This window comes from Daphnia carinata, chromosome 6 (assembly GCF_022539665.2).
Source record: "Daphnia carinata strain CSIRO-1 chromosome 6, CSIRO_AGI_Dcar_HiC_V3, whole genome shotgun sequence".
Taxonomy (NCBI): domain Eukaryota; kingdom Metazoa; phylum Arthropoda; class Branchiopoda; order Diplostraca; family Daphniidae; genus Daphnia; species Daphnia carinata.
The window spans coordinates 712,625-730,256 of record NC_081336.1 but is presented as its reverse complement, the minus strand read 5'-3'; the positions used below and the strand labels follow the sequence as shown (position 1 = coordinate 730,256).

At 41.1% G+C, this 17,632-nt stretch overlaps 6 protein-coding genes and 1 long non-coding RNA gene across 7 annotated transcripts; 5 read left to right on the top strand and 2 right to left on the bottom strand.

Moving 5' to 3' along the window:
* The first annotated feature begins 416 nt into the window (after positions 1-416).
* LOC130689741 (sialate:O-sulfotransferase 1-like) lies at positions 417-1,917 on the top strand. Its single transcript, XM_057512682.2, has 6 exons — positions 417-696; positions 768-862; positions 921-973; positions 1,041-1,150; positions 1,215-1,642; positions 1,734-1,917. Exons 1-6 carry the CDS (start codon positions 457-459, stop codon positions 1,870-1,872), a joined length of 1,065 nt encoding a protein of 354 aa, XP_057368665.2. The 5' UTR covers positions 417-456; the 3' UTR covers positions 1,873-1,917.
* Positions 1,677-5,886, top strand: LOC132088095 (uncharacterized). Its single transcript, XM_059495799.1, has 3 exons — positions 1,677-1,686; positions 5,146-5,472; positions 5,533-5,886. The coding sequence occupies exons 2-3, from the start codon at positions 5,258-5,260 to the stop codon at positions 5,819-5,821; spliced, it is 504 nt and encodes a 167-aa protein (XP_059351782.1). The 5' UTR covers positions 1,677-1,686; positions 5,146-5,257; the 3' UTR covers positions 5,822-5,886.
* Positions 5,887-7,087: 1,201 nt separating this feature from the next.
* Positions 7,088-9,143, top strand: LOC130689744 (N-acetylneuraminate 9-O-acetyltransferase-like). The gene is made up of 5 exons (XM_059495691.1): positions 7,088-7,233; positions 7,314-7,581; positions 7,660-7,855; positions 7,919-8,159; positions 8,237-9,143. Exons 1-5 carry the CDS (start codon positions 7,106-7,108, stop codon positions 8,481-8,483), a joined length of 1,080 nt encoding a protein of 359 aa, XP_059351674.1. The 5' UTR covers positions 7,088-7,105; the 3' UTR covers positions 8,484-9,143.
* Positions 9,144-10,912: 1,769 nt separating this feature from the next.
* Positions 10,913-12,135, top strand: LOC130689732 (uncharacterized). The gene is made up of 2 exons (XM_057512673.2): positions 10,913-11,477; positions 11,538-12,135. The coding sequence occupies exons 1-2, from the start codon at positions 10,933-10,935 to the stop codon at positions 11,827-11,829; spliced, it is 837 nt and encodes a 278-aa protein (XP_057368656.1). The 5' UTR covers positions 10,913-10,932; the 3' UTR covers positions 11,830-12,135.
* LOC130689733 (uncharacterized) lies at positions 12,095-13,366 on the bottom strand. Its single transcript, XM_057512674.1, has 4 exons — positions 13,303-13,366; positions 13,022-13,210; positions 12,621-12,937; positions 12,095-12,562 (listed from the first exon to the last, which is right to left on the bottom strand). The coding sequence occupies exons 2-4, from the start codon at positions 13,208-13,210 to the stop codon at positions 12,262-12,264; spliced, it is 807 nt and encodes a 268-aa protein (XP_057368657.1). The 5' UTR covers positions 13,303-13,366; the 3' UTR covers positions 12,095-12,261.
* Positions 13,367-14,447: 1,081 nt separating this feature from the next.
* LOC130689719 (uncharacterized) lies at positions 14,448-15,727 on the bottom strand. Its single transcript, XM_057512659.2, has 3 exons — positions 15,496-15,727; positions 15,065-15,441; positions 14,448-15,005 (listed from the first exon to the last, which is right to left on the bottom strand). The coding sequence occupies exons 1-3, from the start codon at positions 15,724-15,726 to the stop codon at positions 14,666-14,668; spliced, it is 948 nt and encodes a 315-aa protein (XP_057368642.1). The 5' UTR covers position 15,727; the 3' UTR covers positions 14,448-14,665.
* A 1,034-nt stretch (positions 15,728-16,761) lies between these two features.
* On the top strand, positions 16,762-17,558 carry LOC130689746 (uncharacterized). The gene is made up of 4 exons (XR_009000804.2): positions 16,762-16,807; positions 16,950-17,051; positions 17,137-17,196; positions 17,350-17,558. It is a non-coding gene; the product is annotated as an uncharacterized LOC130689746 (long non-coding RNA).
* The last annotated feature ends 74 nt before the right edge of the window (positions 17,559-17,632 follow it).

Sequence of the window (17,632 nt, the reverse complement as noted above, 5' to 3'; positions counted from 1 at the left end):
GGAGGAAGCCAATAGCAACAATCTGAAATCGGCGCATGAAATTCAAGGGCAAATAAGATTTAAGCTACATTCCATACTCAAGTTCCATCTGCCTATTTAACTTACCAATCAAACTTAGGATACGATTAAATGACCAGAAAAAAAAAACTAGGCAATGTAAACCAGAGTTATCTGAGAATTGGGGACCACTTGTTCACGTTCCGACTTGAACACGTTGAACGTTTAAAATCGAATAACATTGTGAGTGAAGTATTTTTTTGGTTTTCCTCGGATACATCCAACCCTTCGGCACAACTATTTTTCAAGTTTTTTTTTTTTAGGGAGGTCCTTAAGACAACCACGTTCGTGTTATGAGATATTCGGTATGTTCAACTGGCCGATGTCTTCGAAATCTTTATTTACTCGCTGATTCGCTTAGTTCGTAGTGCCAGGCTGATTGAATCGCCAGCATCGAACATGAAGCTCCGTTTATTCAAAGATTTTTATGTCATTGGTTTGGTGGTGACAGGTCTTGTGCTATTCTCCTTTTATCGCTTTAATTATGAAATGTTGATCACCACCAACACTTGCAACTACTCGTCGTCCGTTGCTAATGGCCGGCAAAAATGTGATTTACCCACTGATTACATTACCGATCCCGATCCTGTGAGCTACCCTTGGATTGGTGATCCTACCTGTCAACATTTCCCTGTCCAGGTAAAAAAAAATTTTATTGCATTTTCTACCTATTGTAAGTTTTAATAGCATTGGTTTTGTGCCATTTTAAGTTTGCAAAGAATAAAACCAGACCTAAATGGGCTTTAACTTCTTTTCCTGGTAGTGGAGTAACGTGGACACGCCAGTTAATCGAAGGCGTAACAGGGTGAGTTGATCTCTATTCATTTATGAATTTCGCTGATTCAATTCTGTGCGTCATTAAGGATATACACTGGAACAGTTTACGGACGTGCGGAATCGCCGATCGTGTTGACGGGTATACATAATGTCACGCTTAATTGGTGATAGTTGATAAAGTTATGCTTAAACTTTGTTAATGTTAGGACATCATGGCAATACGGCGGATTTGGATTGTGAATGCACGATTCTCATTAAAGATCACGACGTCCTTTTACCCGATTTTGCATCTTTTCCGACTTTAACTAACAATCTCGTCAGTATTTTCAAATTAAAACCAAATAAGTTCACTTTTGACTCTGAAAATGTTGGGCATATAGGTGAAGGCCAATGAAACTAAGAAAAACAGAGGGCCCATCCGCAGTTTTCTCTACGGCAATCGCGGCATCCTTCTCTTACGTAATCCGATGGACGCGTTGTTTACGTTTGCACATTTCCTCGGATCTTCTGGAAATCACACGGGAGTGGTGCCAGAAAAAGATTTCTTGGGCCCCCAGTGGGATAAATACATCGATTACGTTGCGGATACGTGGGCCGATCACGCGGTCGGTTGGATTGAAAACATTCAAAACGGGACCGTCATTTTCTACGAGCGGCTTCTTCTGGAAGACACAGCGGCCGAACTGAAACGTTTATTGAACGTTATCAACTTCGTTGATCCTCATCATCCACCTGTCGATCCGGAGAGGATGCGTTGCACTCTGCTACACAAGGACCGTAAGGACCACAAGCGTACAAAGAAACCCGTGTAAGCAAAAACATAATAAGGAAAAACAAATTCGTGATGAATGCGTCACAGGTGGTAATCAATCTTAATTTGCATGAATTACTGGCGGCAGGATACCACTCACTGCTGGTCATCGCTTGAAGCTCAAGTCTTCTATCGAACGAGTTCAAGAAAGTCTGCGCAAAAAAGGCTGGCCCTTGCTGCCCGTCTACCTGTACAATTTACGCCACGTAGAAAGTCCTGGTATTTAAACGTGATTTTGTTCTTGGTCTAAAATTTCGGCTGGATATCGTATGCAATCTTGTTACTCATTTTAATGGGATCAGTTTTTAAGTTTGTTTTCGTTTTCTATCTGCAAGACGTAAGTAAAGATGTAAACAAAATGTTCGTGCAAATGATTTTGAAAAACGAAAGTTGATTTACCAGGTATGCAAACATTCAAGGGTGAAGAAAATTGAATACGGTGAGCCTGTTCTTGGTAATTGACTATCTCTAAAGGCAACTACTGGCTTTGAATTTCCTCTTGGGATGAACTAGTTTGACGACGTCAACGTCCAAATTCATTTCCGACGTGAAACTAGCCTATGCGATTTGAATCCCGTGTCACGCAAAGCCCTTGGTTTTCAACATTTCATTGCCCGACATTCTCAGTATGTTCCAGCGCACATTTTCCGCTATTGCCCCAGTCAACTTACTAACCTATTCTGCCTTTTGTGACATCCGGAACGTGATTTCAAGCCACGGCATCAAAGTAAAAGACTCGAAACAGAACTATTAGATTACTCTAATGGAATCAAACTCACAAAGTATAATACGATGCAAGGAGAACGTCGATGAAATATGAGTTAATGGTAATCAGTTATGAGATTGAATTCAAGGATGTCTGATGCTTCACGGTCGTGCTTGTTTGTTATTGATCACTTTCTCTTGTTGAATGCCAACAACCTGAGCAAGGTCGAGCACACTGTTCACGATCTTGGCAAAGGTTATTAACCGAAGATAATGGGGGACGGCCAAGACTATCCATCATCATTTGCATTGATTTTCGAAACCGACATATGGAAGCGCTCTTAATTTGTGGCCTGCAGGAAAATTACAGGAGTTTTCTTTTTCAAAAACCGTTACATTTTACCTTACATTTGAATTTTAATGGCCCTAATGAAAATATCCATCCAACAATCAAAACCCTCAGTCAAATTTTAGGGATAAAATCTTGAGCTGGCGTTACTATACCCTCCTAAAATCAATGAATTCTTAGAATTCATATCAAAGAGAACAGCCGTGCAAGCAATCCAGTGCACGGCCTCTTTCCAATGGCAGTTCTCCAACGATATTGTTGGCATTTGTACCCCCCTAGTCAACAACCAGATGATCATCAAATTTTCGACCTAGGTCCGAATTTTGTGTGGAACAATGGCCCGCTCCTTGGAGATGACCAGTTGAGTTGCTAAAATGGAAGGTTTTCTTCTGTTAGAAACAGCTATCTTTAACGACATTTTGATGACATGCCCTCCGCTCTTTTTATTCCCAATAGCCACGTTTATATCGCTATGACTATCGTTTCCCTTTGTTTGCCAGCTGTTTGCCTGAAACCACCATTTCCTTAATTCACAATTGGTTTGAAACGATCTGATGCGATAACGGTCCAGTCGCCCAAGTCATCACCATCTCTACGATGTCTGATCGTCTCGAACGTCTTTGCACTTCCTGGGCGAATTGCAATTTGAAATTACGTTTCACGCTTAAACAATTTCCAATCCAATCTGCCTCGATTATTTTCTATCTATTTTTTTTTTATCTCCACCCAGCCTTGTTCCGGTGATGGAACTGTGCTAACCCTGCCTATTTTTACACCTTCCGTCATAGCAGTGAAGGTAATACAAGCTCATTAGGTATTTTGCTTTGGAGGGGGAGTTTCATTCCCACCGCAGTTGCTGTAAAAATCCTTACCCCACCTTGACTTCTTAGAAACGAAAAAGAGAGAACAAACCAAAACAAATGAATAACGCACCAAACGTGTTTAATGCATCGGACGAGAGAGTCGCACATTTTCAACTGGAGGAATGATTGCACGTCTATTAGTAATGTGTGTAAGAGTATAGTGTAACTGATGAACTGTAACGTAATTCCCTACGACCACGCAGTTTAAAGTGTTGTTTTTTTTAAGTGCCTCCGGACTACGTCATCATCGTGCTCACATAAAAAGATTTGAAATGGATTCAGTCGAGTTCGTTGCGATTGCAGCTCATCAAGGTTAGTTTTTTTAGTTAAGGTTTTATATACAGCCCTCCTGCCGATTTTCTTAATGAATATGTGATGAGTTGGTGCAGAACCACCCTATTCGTTTTCTTTCATGTCACTCGTTACAATGACGATGTGGCCCGTGAAACTCTGACAATCGTTTCCCCAATGGCTACCCGTTTCTGTGTAGCCATTGTATCGTTTAATGCCTGATTCGTTGATACATTATGTATTCACGGCCGTTTATCTTTGTTAGTTGTTTATTACAGGATCCCTACGTAGTTGGAGCTGACGTGTGCTTGGGTCTTTATCCAAAAAGCAAAAATAGAATAGCACTAAAAATTCTTAGTACTTTGTATTGAAACGTTGCTTTAATTTTGCGTATTAACATTGTCCTTTATCAATGTCGAATTTCGTGTCATTCAAGAACACTAGGGCAGGTGTGGCACGAGCAATCTTTGTTCTTCTATGACTCTTTTCGATTCTGATGCTCAACGGCTTAATGCTTCCACTATTTATAAACCCTTTTTTGTTTCTTATAGTTCTATTGGTATCCCCTTAAGCTACGATGGTACTCCAACAAACTAAAATATTTCAATATTTTCGTAAAGCGCGGCCCTATAAACCGGACACGGCCGCTTTATAAAGCTTTAGAAAAGAGAATGAAATTGGCCGTCTGGACGTTCGTGTGAGGAGAAAAACACGGGGACAAAGTGCGGCTTTTAACATTCTTGGCTTTTCGGATCAATGCGATTGAAGTTGATTCTTTCTTGGAAACGCGCTAAGCAAAGTGGGTGTGTGTTGTAAACAATTTTCACGCTGGCCTTGATGGGCACATCATGAAAGGGACAATTGGTAAAAGCTTCGTTCGTTATAAAGGGAACAGGTGCGAAACGATAACGAAGCACCTATAAAAACATGTTGGAGGCTATCGGTAGAAGATCAATTGACAGTTGAACTGTTCCATCGGCAGTCTACATCGGGCAATTGAATTTAATTCAATTTTGCTTTGAAGCTATGTGTTAAATTTCACTTCTCCTGTTTTCTATTATTTACATATAGAAAATGAAGTTGTCCGTTATCCTGTTGATTTTGGTCGCTGCTTCCCATCAGCAATACATGCCCCGGAACATGTTCCATTTGCCATGGATTTCGACGCCGTTCGCTCAGCAGCAGCCCATCGAATATCCTCGTTACTACGACGACAGCTATGCCAGTCCCGACGTGACACCCATCATCATCGGGACTGGGGTACATGAGAAACATCCAATAGCATCGTCCAGCCGAGATAGAAGTCAGCAGTTTGATAGCATGCGCGACGAGCCCAGAGTTAAAAACTACGGGGAATGACAAGAAGACGTAACGTTCGGCAATAAGCCACAAAATCGTTTGTTTATGACGAAACAGTACCACCCGTACAAGACGGCTGCGCTGACCCATACGTCTACGTGCACGGCCATCACGTTCTCGACGTGCGTTCCGCGTAACAATTTCCTCCCAGCGCTGCCCGATCCCGTTCCCAATTGTCGTCGCAAAAGGCAATCTGAATCCGATTTGCTTGAAGATGAACACGCTAATCAATTCGCTATCGATGCCAGCCAAATGCAACTGTAAGTTTCAAAATTAAAAGAAAACGTCCAATGGTCCTATTGAATTGTTTTCTCTTTTAGAGTAACGCCAACAGAACAGCCGATGAAGGTGTCTTTTATCCACGACGGACGGGACATTACGAGTGAAATCATGTCTTCAAAGGACGAGGAAGGGCGTGGTAGGCGATTGATTGACCTGTCGGAGATGCAGATGAGAAACAAGAAGCGATTCTTGTACTTGTGGCCGACTTCTCTGGTGGCAACGATAACCATTACTTCGTGGTCGGTAACTTCAACTATTATCACCAGCACTTTCGTTCAAGCAGTGAGATTCCGATGCGTGTCTACTGGCTATCCAATTTGCCCTTAATCATCACTGTCCCAATATCCTTAGATTTTTCTCATTCACTTTAGATTTTGTTACTCACCGGGGTGTTGGTTTTATACATCTTAATTCTTATGGTTAGTGCTGTTGTTCCAGTTTTCTAGAAATTACAGCAGACACTTCCTTGTTTGCAATATGAAATTGAAAATTTCAAAGTGTGACATCACTGGCATTGTATTTGGTAGTTATTCCACTAATAGCATTGAAAGATTTGTAAACAAAACGAAACGGAATGAACACACTCTATGCATTAAGATTGCACCTGCTGTTTATTATGTTTGTAGCTTGCATTTAATTAGAGTTTTAGAAGGACGTTTCAAGAAAGGGAATTGTAAGACGTGTGTGTTACTAAGGTGCTTGTAAAAGCCATGGCAATTTGTGTGTGTGAGTTGTTACGCCACGTAGTTACGCCACGTAGAAAGTCATGGTATTCAAACGTGATTTTGTTGTTGGTTTAATATTTCAGCTGGATCGTCGTATGCAGTATCATTACTCATTTGAATGGGATCAGTTTTTAACTTTGTTTTTGTTTGTTTTTTGTTAAATCTAATTTTTTGGGCTATCACCCCAGTCAACTCATTATAACCTCTTCTGTCTTTTGTGACATTTGAAACGTCATTTTGAGCCACCATATCAAAGTAAAAGACTCCAAACATGTTCTGCTAACTATGAGATTGTTCTAGTGGATATCAAACTGCAAGTACGATATATCGATACGAGAAGAAGGTCAATAGAAGAAAGGTTAAAGATAATCAACTACGAGATTGAATTCAAGGATGTGCAATGCTTCACGTTCGGGCTTTTAGTTTGTGTTGATCGGTTTCTCTTGTTCAATGACAACAACCTGAGCAAGGTCGGGCTTAATGTTCATGATTTTGGGGAAAGGTTATTAACCAAAGAAAAAAGGGTTCGACCAGCGCTATCCATCATCATTAGCCACCGATTTTCAAATTCAAGGTACGCAGGCGTTTTTATTTGAATTCGTGGCCTGCAGGAAAATTACAAGATTTTCTTTTTTCTTAGTACTCAAAAATGATTGTATTGTTTTAAAGAACGATATGCTAGGAGGTCTAAGGATATGCTTTAGTCTTTTCAGTATATCTTTGACTGGTAGTAGATTTGTGCTATCCAACTCGCTTCCAAAAAAAAAAAAAACTCGCTAAAATTGCACGTCTAGTTTGTCGTTCAAGTAGTGCCATTGTTTTGGGGTTTTTAATTTGTTTGTAAGTGTTATAACTGTTGGTGCGTATGCCGTTTAATTTCTCCGAGATGGAACGTGGATTGCGAAGCGAAAACGTTCGGCTGTTCCTGGCTGTCGGATGCATGTTTTGTTTCCTGTCGTCAATGATCTACAGATCCATTGCTTGGCGAACGACGACACTAAATAGCATTGGGACGTAAGTAGCGATATTTTGCATGTAATAAAAGCAGGATTTTGTGGTAGTAAATTGACACTAGTGCGTTGATTTTTGAAAAGAATGAACTTGGCGGCAGACAACGAATTGCCTGTCTGCATAGGAAATCTTATCAATGGAGGGGAATACCACTACGCGAAAGAAGCAAAAGGGTCTTACATTAGCAACCGGCTGATGTCCGACGGCAGTCCTTGCAGACTTCTGCAGTACACGCCCAGTCGCATTGCAGCCTGTCTCGATGCAATGAAAGGAGAGAAATCTGTTGAAATGTTGCATTTCCTATTCATGGGAGATTCAAGGCTTCGACAACATTTTTTCAATTTCGTTAGGGTAAGTTGATGAAGTGCATTTTTACTTTGGTTTTATACCGATTGTGCTTACATGACAGTTCAAATGTTCTCTTTGAAGCTCCTTCCAGATTTCGATAAAACATCGACTCCGACCTTCATCCCAAACGCATATCATGAAAACGTAGAAATTACCAGTCAGATTCTCGGGTTGAAACTATCATTCAAATGGCAGCCGTTAATAAATGAAGGCCTTATGAAAATGACTCGTGGATGGGCGACCAGTGAAGCAGGACGACCTCATTTGATTTTCCTAAGTAAAATTGATTAACAATGAAAAACGGCCTGCTTTTCTTCTTGCATTTCACACTCGTCATTAGGTATGTCAGTCCACCATATGTTTCGCTACGGTGTGCGTCCACACGAAAATGACTTTCAAGTATATGAAGACGGGCTCCTGCACATCGGACCAATCCTGGGTCAGTTGGCGAATGTGACCCAAGTCATTTGGCTGAATCAGTATCCAAGCGGGGAGTTCTATGGCAACGGCACGGCTCCGAACACTTCCGTTTTTTCGGAAAAAATCCACCTTTTCAACGAAGCAGCTCGTCGTATTCTCGGGTACTGCTTGCAAAACGTTTCCATTTGAACTTGGTTTTTTTTTTGTTTGTTTGTTTCATAAATATGCTCGATACTAGGAATTATTCAAGCATACGCTACTACAATTCCAGTCATCCATGGGCAACTGAATACTGTCGCAGCTGCAAGGTTTTCCAACGTCACTCGCGTTTGAACGCGAAAAAAGTCGAGTCGTACATCAATTGGAATAACGTATACGTTGGCTGCAAGGATTTCATACACCTTGGCTACTCGGGTCTCTCACAAGCTACCCAGCTGTTTTTGAATGACATTTGCAATGAGCATCAAGTGTCCTACGCCATATAACCTCATGTGCATAGAACTTTCATCCATTCATACAGCACATATTTAGTACTATCGTGCTAAAATGTTGTGTCTTTTTGTTTTGTTTTGTATGCGTCCTGCAATAACGACCTTTATCGAAAGTGTATTAGTGTTTTACCGTATAGACAGTCTAGGCTATACTATACGTCCAATTATAGAATATAGGCCGGAACCTGAATGTTTAAAAATCTTGACCTCGTGCCCTTATCGTACCCCGCTAAAAATCAATGAATTCTAGGAATTCATTTCAAAGGGAACAACAACCGTGCAAGCAAATTCGGTACACTAATTGGTTTGCGCACTTTTTCCGGTGGCAGTTTGTCCAACCATATTCTTGCAAATTGTCCCCCCCCCTCCAGTAAACAATGAGTTGTCATCAAGTTTTTGGCTAAAAAAATAGATCGCATTTTGTGTGGTTCAGAACAAGTGGCCAGCTCCTTGGAGATAAAAAGTTAAATTCCTAAAATGGAAGGTTCTTTTCTGATAGAAACAGCTTCCTTTAACGACATATTGATGACTTGCTCTCCGCTCTTTTTTTTCCCCAATAGCCAGTTTTATACCGCTATGACTATCGTTTCCCCTTGTTGGCTACCTGTTTGACTGAAACCACCGATTCCTTAACTCGCAATTTGTTTGAAACGATCTGATGCGATAAAGGCTTAATCGCTCAAGTGGCGTGATTGTCGTCATGCCGTCTCTACGATGACTGATCGTCTCGGATGTTTTTGCACTTGTCTGGCGAATTGCAATTGGAAAGTTACGTTTTATGTTTATTGAACTTCCAATCCAATCTGCCAGTATTATTTTTTACCTACTTTTTTTTATATCTCGCCCCAGCCTTGTTCCGATGATGGAAGTCGTGCTAACCCTGCCCATTTTTACACCTTACGTCATAGCAGTGAATGTAATACACTCTCATTAGGTCTTTTGTTTTAGAGGGGGGAGTTTCATTCCCACTGCAGTTTGCTGTAAAAATCCTTACCCCACCTTGGCTTCTTAGAAACGAAAAGAGAGAACAAACCAAAAACAAATGAATAACGCACCAAATGTGTCGAGTGCATCGGACGAGAGAGTCGCACATTTTCAACTGAAGAAATTATTGCACGTCTACTAGTAATGTGTGTAAGAGTAGTGTAACTGATGGACTGTGACGTAATTCCCTACGACCACGCAGTTTAAAGTGTTGTTTTTTTTAAGTGCCTCCGGACTACGTCATCATCGTGCTAACTTAAAAAAATTTGAAATGGATTCGGCCGAGTTCGTTGCGACTGTAGCTCATCAAGGTTAGTTTTTTAGTTAAGGTTTTATATACAGCCCTCCTGCCGATTTTCTTAATGAATATGTGACGAGTTGGAACAGATCCGCCCTATTCGTTTTCTTTCATGTCACTCGTTGCAATGACAATGTGGTCCGTGAAACTCCGACAATTGTTTCCCCAATGGCTACCTGTTTCTGTGTAGCAATTGTATCGTTTAATGCCTTATTCGTTGAGACGTTATTTATTCAGGGCCGTTTATCTTTGTTGGTTGCTTATTACAGAGTCACTACGTAGCTGCGGCTGACATTGTGCTTGGGTCTTCTACGTGAGAATGGCAACCGTCATTGGGTTTCGGTCTTATCCAAAAAGCAAAAATAGAATAGCGCTAAAAATTCTTAATACTTTGTATTGAAACGTTGTTCAATTTTACGTATTAGCACTGTCCTTTATCAATGCCGCTTTAAAGCACGATTATCGACGGAAGAAATTTCATTTACCTACCAAAATTGCTTGGAAAATTTCGTTGTCATTCATGAACCCTAGGGCAGGTGTGACACTTGCAATCTTTGTTCTTCGACGACTCTTTTCGATTCTGACGTGCAACGTCTTAATGCTTCCACTATTTATAAAGCCTTTTGCGTTTCTTATAGTTCTATTGATATCCCCTTAAGCTATGATAGTACTCAACAAACTAAAATATTTCAGTATTTTCGTACAGCGCGGCCCTATAAAGCGGACACGACCGCTTTAAAAAGCTCTAGAAAGGACAATGAAGTTGGCCGTCTGAACGTTCGTGTGAGGAGAAAAACACGAGGACAAAGCGGACTTTTAAAATTCTTGGTTTTCTGGATCAATGCGATTGGAATTGGTTCTTTCTCAGAAACGCGCTAAGCAAAGTGAGTGTGTGTTGAAAACAATTTTCACGCTGGCCTTGCTGGGTACATCGTGAAAGGGACAATTGGCAAAAACTTCGTTCATTATAAAGGTGAAACAGGTGCAAAACCGATCAACGAAGCACCTATAAAAGCACGTTGGGCTATCGGTAGAAGATCAATTGACAGTTGAGCTGTTCCATCGGCAGTCTACATCAGGCAATTGAATCTTATTTTATTTTGTTTTGGAGCTATTTGTCAAATTTCACTTCGCCTGTTTTCTCTTATTTACATATAGAAAATGAAGTTGCCCGTTATCCTGTTGATTTTGGTCGCTGCTTCCCATCAGCAATACATGCCCTGGAACATGTTCCATTTGCCATGGATTTCGACGTCGTTCGCTCAGCAGCAGCCCATCGAATATCCTCGTTACTACGACGACAGCTATGCCAGTCCCGACGTGACACCCATCGTTATCGTGACTGGGGTACGTGAGGAACATCCAAGAGCATCGCCGAGCCGAGATAGAAATCAGCAGTTTGATGGCATGCGCGTCGAGCCCAGAGTTAAAAACTACGGGCATCGACAAAAAGACGTAACGTTCGGCAATAAGCCACAGAATCGTTTGTTTATGACGAAACAGTACCACCCGTACAAGACGGCTACGTTGACCCTTACGTCTACGTGCACGGCCATCACGTTCTCGACGTGCGTTCCGCGTAACAATTTCCTCCCAGCGCTGCCCGATCCCGTTCCCAATTGTCGTCGCAAAAGGCAATCTGAATCCGATTTTCTTGAAGATGAACACGCTAATCAATTCGCTATCGATCCGAGCCAAGTGCAACTGTAAGTTTCAAAATTAAAAGAAAACGTCCAATGGTCCTATTGAATTGTTTTCTCTTTTAGAGTAACGCCAACAGAACAGCCGATGAAGGTGTCTTTTATCCACGACGGACGGGACATTACGAGTGAAATCATGTCTTCAAAGGACGAGGAAGGGCGTGGTAGGCGATTGATTGACGTGTCGGATATGCAGATGAGAAACAAGAAGCGATTCTTGTACTTGGCGTGGCCGACTTCTCTGGTGGCAGGGACAACCATTACTTCGTGGTCGGTAACTTCAACTATTATCACCAGCACTTTCGTTCCAGCAGTGAGATTCCGATGCGTGCCTCCTGGCTATCCAATTTGCCCTTAATCATCACTGTCCCAATATCCTTAGATTTTTCTCATTCACTTTAGATTTTGTTACTCGCCGGGGTGTTGGTTTTATACATCTTAATTCTTATGGTTAGTGCTGTTGTTCCAGTTTTCTAGAAATTACAGCAGACACTTCCTTGTTTGCAATATGAAATTGAAAATTTCAAAGTGTGACATCGCTGGCATTGCATTTGGTAGTTATTCCACTAATAGCATTGAAAGATTTGTAAACAAAACGAAACGGAATGAACACACTCTATGCATTAAGATTGCACCTGCTGTTTATTATGTTTGTAGCTTGCATTTAATTAGAGTTTTAGAAGGACGTTTCAAGAAAGGGGGTTGTAAGACGTGTGTTGCTAAGTTGCTTGTAAAAGCCGTAGTAGTTTCTGTGAGTGTGTGTGCTGTGTCGGTCGGTTAAGGCAATTTGTTAAGAGCATACAATGTAGCCCTCTGGACGGCAGGTCAGGTATCCTGGTCCTTGCGCGTTACCAACACTCACGAAACTCACCGTCTTCGTACTCGTCGCAGAGAAAAACGTGTAGCTCACAACTGTTGTAGTTGTGACGAAGTGGAAAAACAATCTTTGCATTCTCGATTGCTTTGATTGTGGCATTGCTTGTGAGTTCTGCTTTTCGTCCAGCAGGTCTTCATCTTTGGACGAACTGATCAGCGGACGTTCGGCGTTTCCTGACGGCGCATTCAACGCGGAAACAATCGTAGGTTCAATTCTAGAACGAGAATATTTATTCAAAAATCATTGTTTCACTCTGAAGTGTTAATACTTACGGCTGCATATTAGTCGGGTTGATGGTTAATTGAACGTCTGATGATTCGACGATTGCGCTTCGCTTACGACGGCAAGTGACGCTAGTGAAAGCGCTGGTGTAAAACTGGTTGGTTGGAAGGCATGATTGTACTTTGGTAAAAGTCACTGATGACGTTATCGTGAAAGTAATCGTTTTCACTTTGTTCAACAAAGGGGATAGGCTCGAGAAATTGATGACAAATCGTGCGTTATTCTGCGGCAACGGTTGGTAGCGATTGACATCTTTAGTTCTTAATTTGATGCCTACATAGTTCTCTTCCCTAACTGGATCGTTCCTCTTGAAAAATTGATCAGGTAAAGATAAAATACATTTTTTGAATGATTGTGTGAAATTCAAGATTTTAAGATTTTAGATTTTTACTGGCAGTTGACGAAAGAAGGGCATTTCAAGTTCGTCGTTATTGTAGTTGGAAGTGAAATAGCCGTGGATGGTGGCTGATAGTGGTGGATAATGAGGTGCCAACCAAAACACTGCTTCACCTGGATGCTGTCGGAATTGCTGTTGGGTGACGGCCACAAGAGCTGCTAACAATATGAAGGTAAATTCCATCTAGATTTGATCGTACAAGAAAAACATTGTTTGATTTCAACTCCAGAACCATTACTTCAACTTAAAAACAATTAAATGTAAACACTCAGTACCTTAGCGTATAGAATTCGGATCCTCCTGCCCTTTGCTTTCCTTTGTTGCTGACTTGCTGCGGAGTCGATGGATCACACTACACCCAAAATGAGATGCGTGCTGACTTATATACATTTCTACTGTCCGTGGCATTTAACAGCACCCACTGCTCTTCAGCGAGGCTTTACTGTTACGCACATGCCGAGTTAAACTTCGCTCTAATTGACGGGATGGAGGTAATTAATGTATTTCCCCTAACATCTTAATCCTCGTTTATGAGCAATAATGCAATACTCAAAAGTCAGGTTGAAATGTCTACGCTGTAGAAGCGCTATAACTGCTTTATATTTAACAATCTGATGACGACGCCATAAAATTTTAATGCGTTTTCAGTGAAGTTCCCCGACGGCCGATGAACTTTGAGGCAACGTTCATTCTACACGAACGTTTGCTGTCAATCTTTGTCCAGCTACTGTTGTTATAGCTGTCGTGGACGTGAGGATAACGAGCATACTTTCAAGGACGATTTTAGAAGATCCTCGTCATTCGTTATGACTTAAGTTAGGACGTGTTTTCCCCAGGAAATTCATGTGAGAAAACGTGGTGGGTTTTCTTCGTCATCGCTAGAATTCAACAACTTGTGTATATGGTTCTTCCGTTTGCATTCGTTGTATTTTACCCATCCGCTTCTCACCTTTTTTTTTATCGTTTTTACCCTACACGATTGCAGCAGGTGTTTCCCCTTTCCCACTTCTTCCGTTCGTAATTTTTAAAACACATTTCGGTGGAAAGCAAAAGAAAAATACGCAAAGGCTTCAGCTGTTATTCGTTAATTGATACTTTGAGTAACTTAAAATGACGTTAGTTTCATCACCTGTGCGTTGCGGGGAAACTAAACTAATAACTAACAGGATATGGCTAGTTGGTATTCTTTTTTAATTAACTTTATTTATTTTTATAGAACAATTTCAGCCTTATAATCGACTACCACGTCTTCGATTGCTTCTCGGCAGGAAAGATGGTATGTTTTGTTTAAAGTCTTCCATTTTATTAAGTTATAAGATCAAATGTTTATCAATGTAATTAATCAAATATTATATTTATCCTCCTCTTCTGCATTCGTGTAACGAATCGTTTTAGCGTAATAGGAAGAAAAATAGAGGAATGGATTGGAATATTAGTTTTTTTAAATAGCATATTTGTGTTCCTTTTATCGGATACGTTTAACCAAGTACTTGATTGCAAAGAATTCAGATCGAAGGATACAGCTGCACGAAGGTGAATATCAGATTGAACGTCAAACAACGATGAAAAACAGAACTTGGATGCCTCCCCAAAATAATATCAGATAGAAGATAATATTATTTGGAAAACTCGATGAACTTAGCCCGGAAACACTGTACCGATATAAGGACAGACAGAGTAACCTTGCGGAACACAAACTAGCTGTCCCATCAGAGGATCTATTTGGCTCAACAAGTTAACCGTTTTCGTGACTGTCGTCGACAAGAACGTGTAACTGATGGCTGTTGTCGTCGTCACAAGATGGAAAAAAAATCGCTTATCTCTTATACGACCCACCGGCGTCAGTGTAACGTTCGACGATTCGTCCACAACTCCTTCATCTTTCGAAGAAACAATGCCGTGATTAACAGCCGGATCGTTTGCAAACGGTCCGTTTTCTGCCGTTGGATCTTGCGACGGTAGAGCAGTGTGCTCCACTCTACGAAATTCAAATACTTTTCATCAACTTCTTCAACAACTGAATGTCTTTGTACTTACGGTTGGACCCCTGATGGAGCGATGGCAAACTGACTCGGTTCTAATTGAGAATGTGAGGATTCTAAAACTTCGCGTCGCTTGCGACAATTCACGCCGGCCGAACCGGGAGAAAACTCTGTACTCGGAATGCACGATTGCACGCTGGTGAACGTGACAGACGAGGTGAACGTGAATGTAACCGTTTTCACTTTGTTAAGAAGATTAGTTCGACTGGCCAAGTTGATGACGATGCGCGGATGGTATTGCGGTTTCAGCTGTTGCAAAAACGAGGGCCGATAACGGCTCACGCCCAATTTGCCTCGCAGTTGGACGTCTGGAAATTGATCTTCGTCCACGTTGTTCGCATTTTCAATGGCATTCAGATACGGTTGTTTATCCTAAAAAGTAAATGTTCATTTCTGATTTGAAACAATGCGCAGTTTAATGTTTACCTGTGAATAGGTCGCAATTGCTGGCGGATGTGACCAATGTTTCAGAAATGCGTCCGTCCTGCCATCTTCGATATCGTAATTGTTAACAGGTTGGTAATTGTAGTTATGAAATGCGGGCCGTGGTGGGTAATGAGACAACAACCAAAGCAACCTTTCGTTTGTTGGTTGCTGAAAAAACTCTTGATTGGAGAATACGACAAGACCCAACAGCAACACCGATGCGAATTTCATCCTGTTATTTGAAAAGGAGGTACAATACAAATATCATTTAAAGTCAACCTATGCATAATTTGATTTTGATGTACCTTAGGGGGCAAAAAATACGAAGATTCTAGAGGAGATGTCGTGACTGCGCCCTTCGGAACAAGACATACCCAGACGGAGGATCCCCGCTGTCCTTATATAAGCACACACCCGTATGGTAAACTTGTTCATGACGGATGAGTAGCCAAACAAAAGTCATATTTCACGTGATGTGGGATAATTAATAGGCAAAAAGCGTCTCATCAATCGTCACTTAAGCGTGCTAATGAAGCCTAGCACAGTGCCATCTTCAACACACTGCAGAATGATCGTAAATTTTTGCCAATTTATGGCAGCGTGAGGTACAATAACGTTTGCTTCGTTTTATCAAGTGAAACCATGCTGAAATAACACAATTTTCGTCCTAGATTTGTGAATAATTACGAAGGCTTGAGTTGTCGCATTTTGTCGGGAAGGTCGTCGGCCTTAGCGCATCGCCCCAAGATACTGAAATCACCGATTTCATGCTTTCAAATTGAAATGATTCCTCTTCCCTTAAAATGTTTTTGAAGGCGTTTCTCGTGACATTGAAAATGTAGCCCAACCTTGACCCCCAAAACACATATTTCAAAAAAGGAAGAGGCAGGGATCACAAAATAAAAAGACACGGAAGTTATTGCTACGTGCGCAAAAGGTACTCCACACCCTCAGGAAAGATGTGGAAGGGTTAGCACGATGTCAAGATGGACAATGCAAATCGCACTGTCGCCAGTACCCATTCTGACACGAATGAGACTGGCTGCTTTGCTTACGACTAAAAAATCTCCAGTATTACCTGTTTCAGGTAATTCGTTAAACGCTAATTTCATCTGAACTGCACAGAATAATGGAGCATGTTTTATTTGTGTTTTTCTGCTACTACGGAGAAGACCCATTGTTTTGTGATGGCTATTTCTCATCTGACACGTGAGTTACGATTTTTACCTGGAAGTCGATGGACATCGGTGATGCGAATGTCCAACGGTGAACGTCCTCGTTTATTCATCTACGTTTCAGTATCAGCGAACAGGTATATCTACAAATGTAATGATACATATTATAGATGAAGGACTAACTATCTTGAATAACAAGCCGTTTTTAATTGGACTTTATCTGTGCGCACTGGAAACGAAAACAGCCCACTTCATTACTTAGGAATTCAACTTTCTCAGTTCTCACCCGAGCGTGCTGGAGAAGTACAGTTTTGATAGATGAAGACAAATGCGTAGAAATAGTCGTAAATTCAGCATCACTTTACGATACGCTGACTAAAGGTAAAGCCTTTTTGTTCTTTACTGTATGCACGTGAACCTAAACGTAAAATGTTTGCTAAAAATAGTTTCTTTTCGTGATTTTCAGAGAGGATATTGACCCGAATAAACAGATGTGGCACACGATTTCCTTCATACGGTCAGATGAGTAAGTGTTTGCCACGATTGTTTCTCATTTTGTTATGCACTTAAAGTAAAAACTTTTCTTATTCGTTATAATTCTTTCGCTGCACGTTTCTCTTCTATATGTGGATATATATGGATTCATGATGGTCCTATCGTAACTCGTCACGTCTTGAAGCGATGGACAACTGGCGGATTGGAGAAAGATTAAAAGCGTACTAGCGTTTGATTAAAGAGTGACAGATGTTCCAGGCAATATAATTACACTAATTTGTAAACAACTGGCTCAACCATTCTCGGCTGTCGCTCTCGTCTTTCGTTTTCCGAAAATGTATTTACAAGATTGCCATTCGTGCACACATGCATCACCCACTTGGATATAACGGACGCACGATGGTTTGTCATTCAAAGAACTTTAAAAAAAAAAAAATTAATATCCGCCAAATCCGGAACTTGTAAGC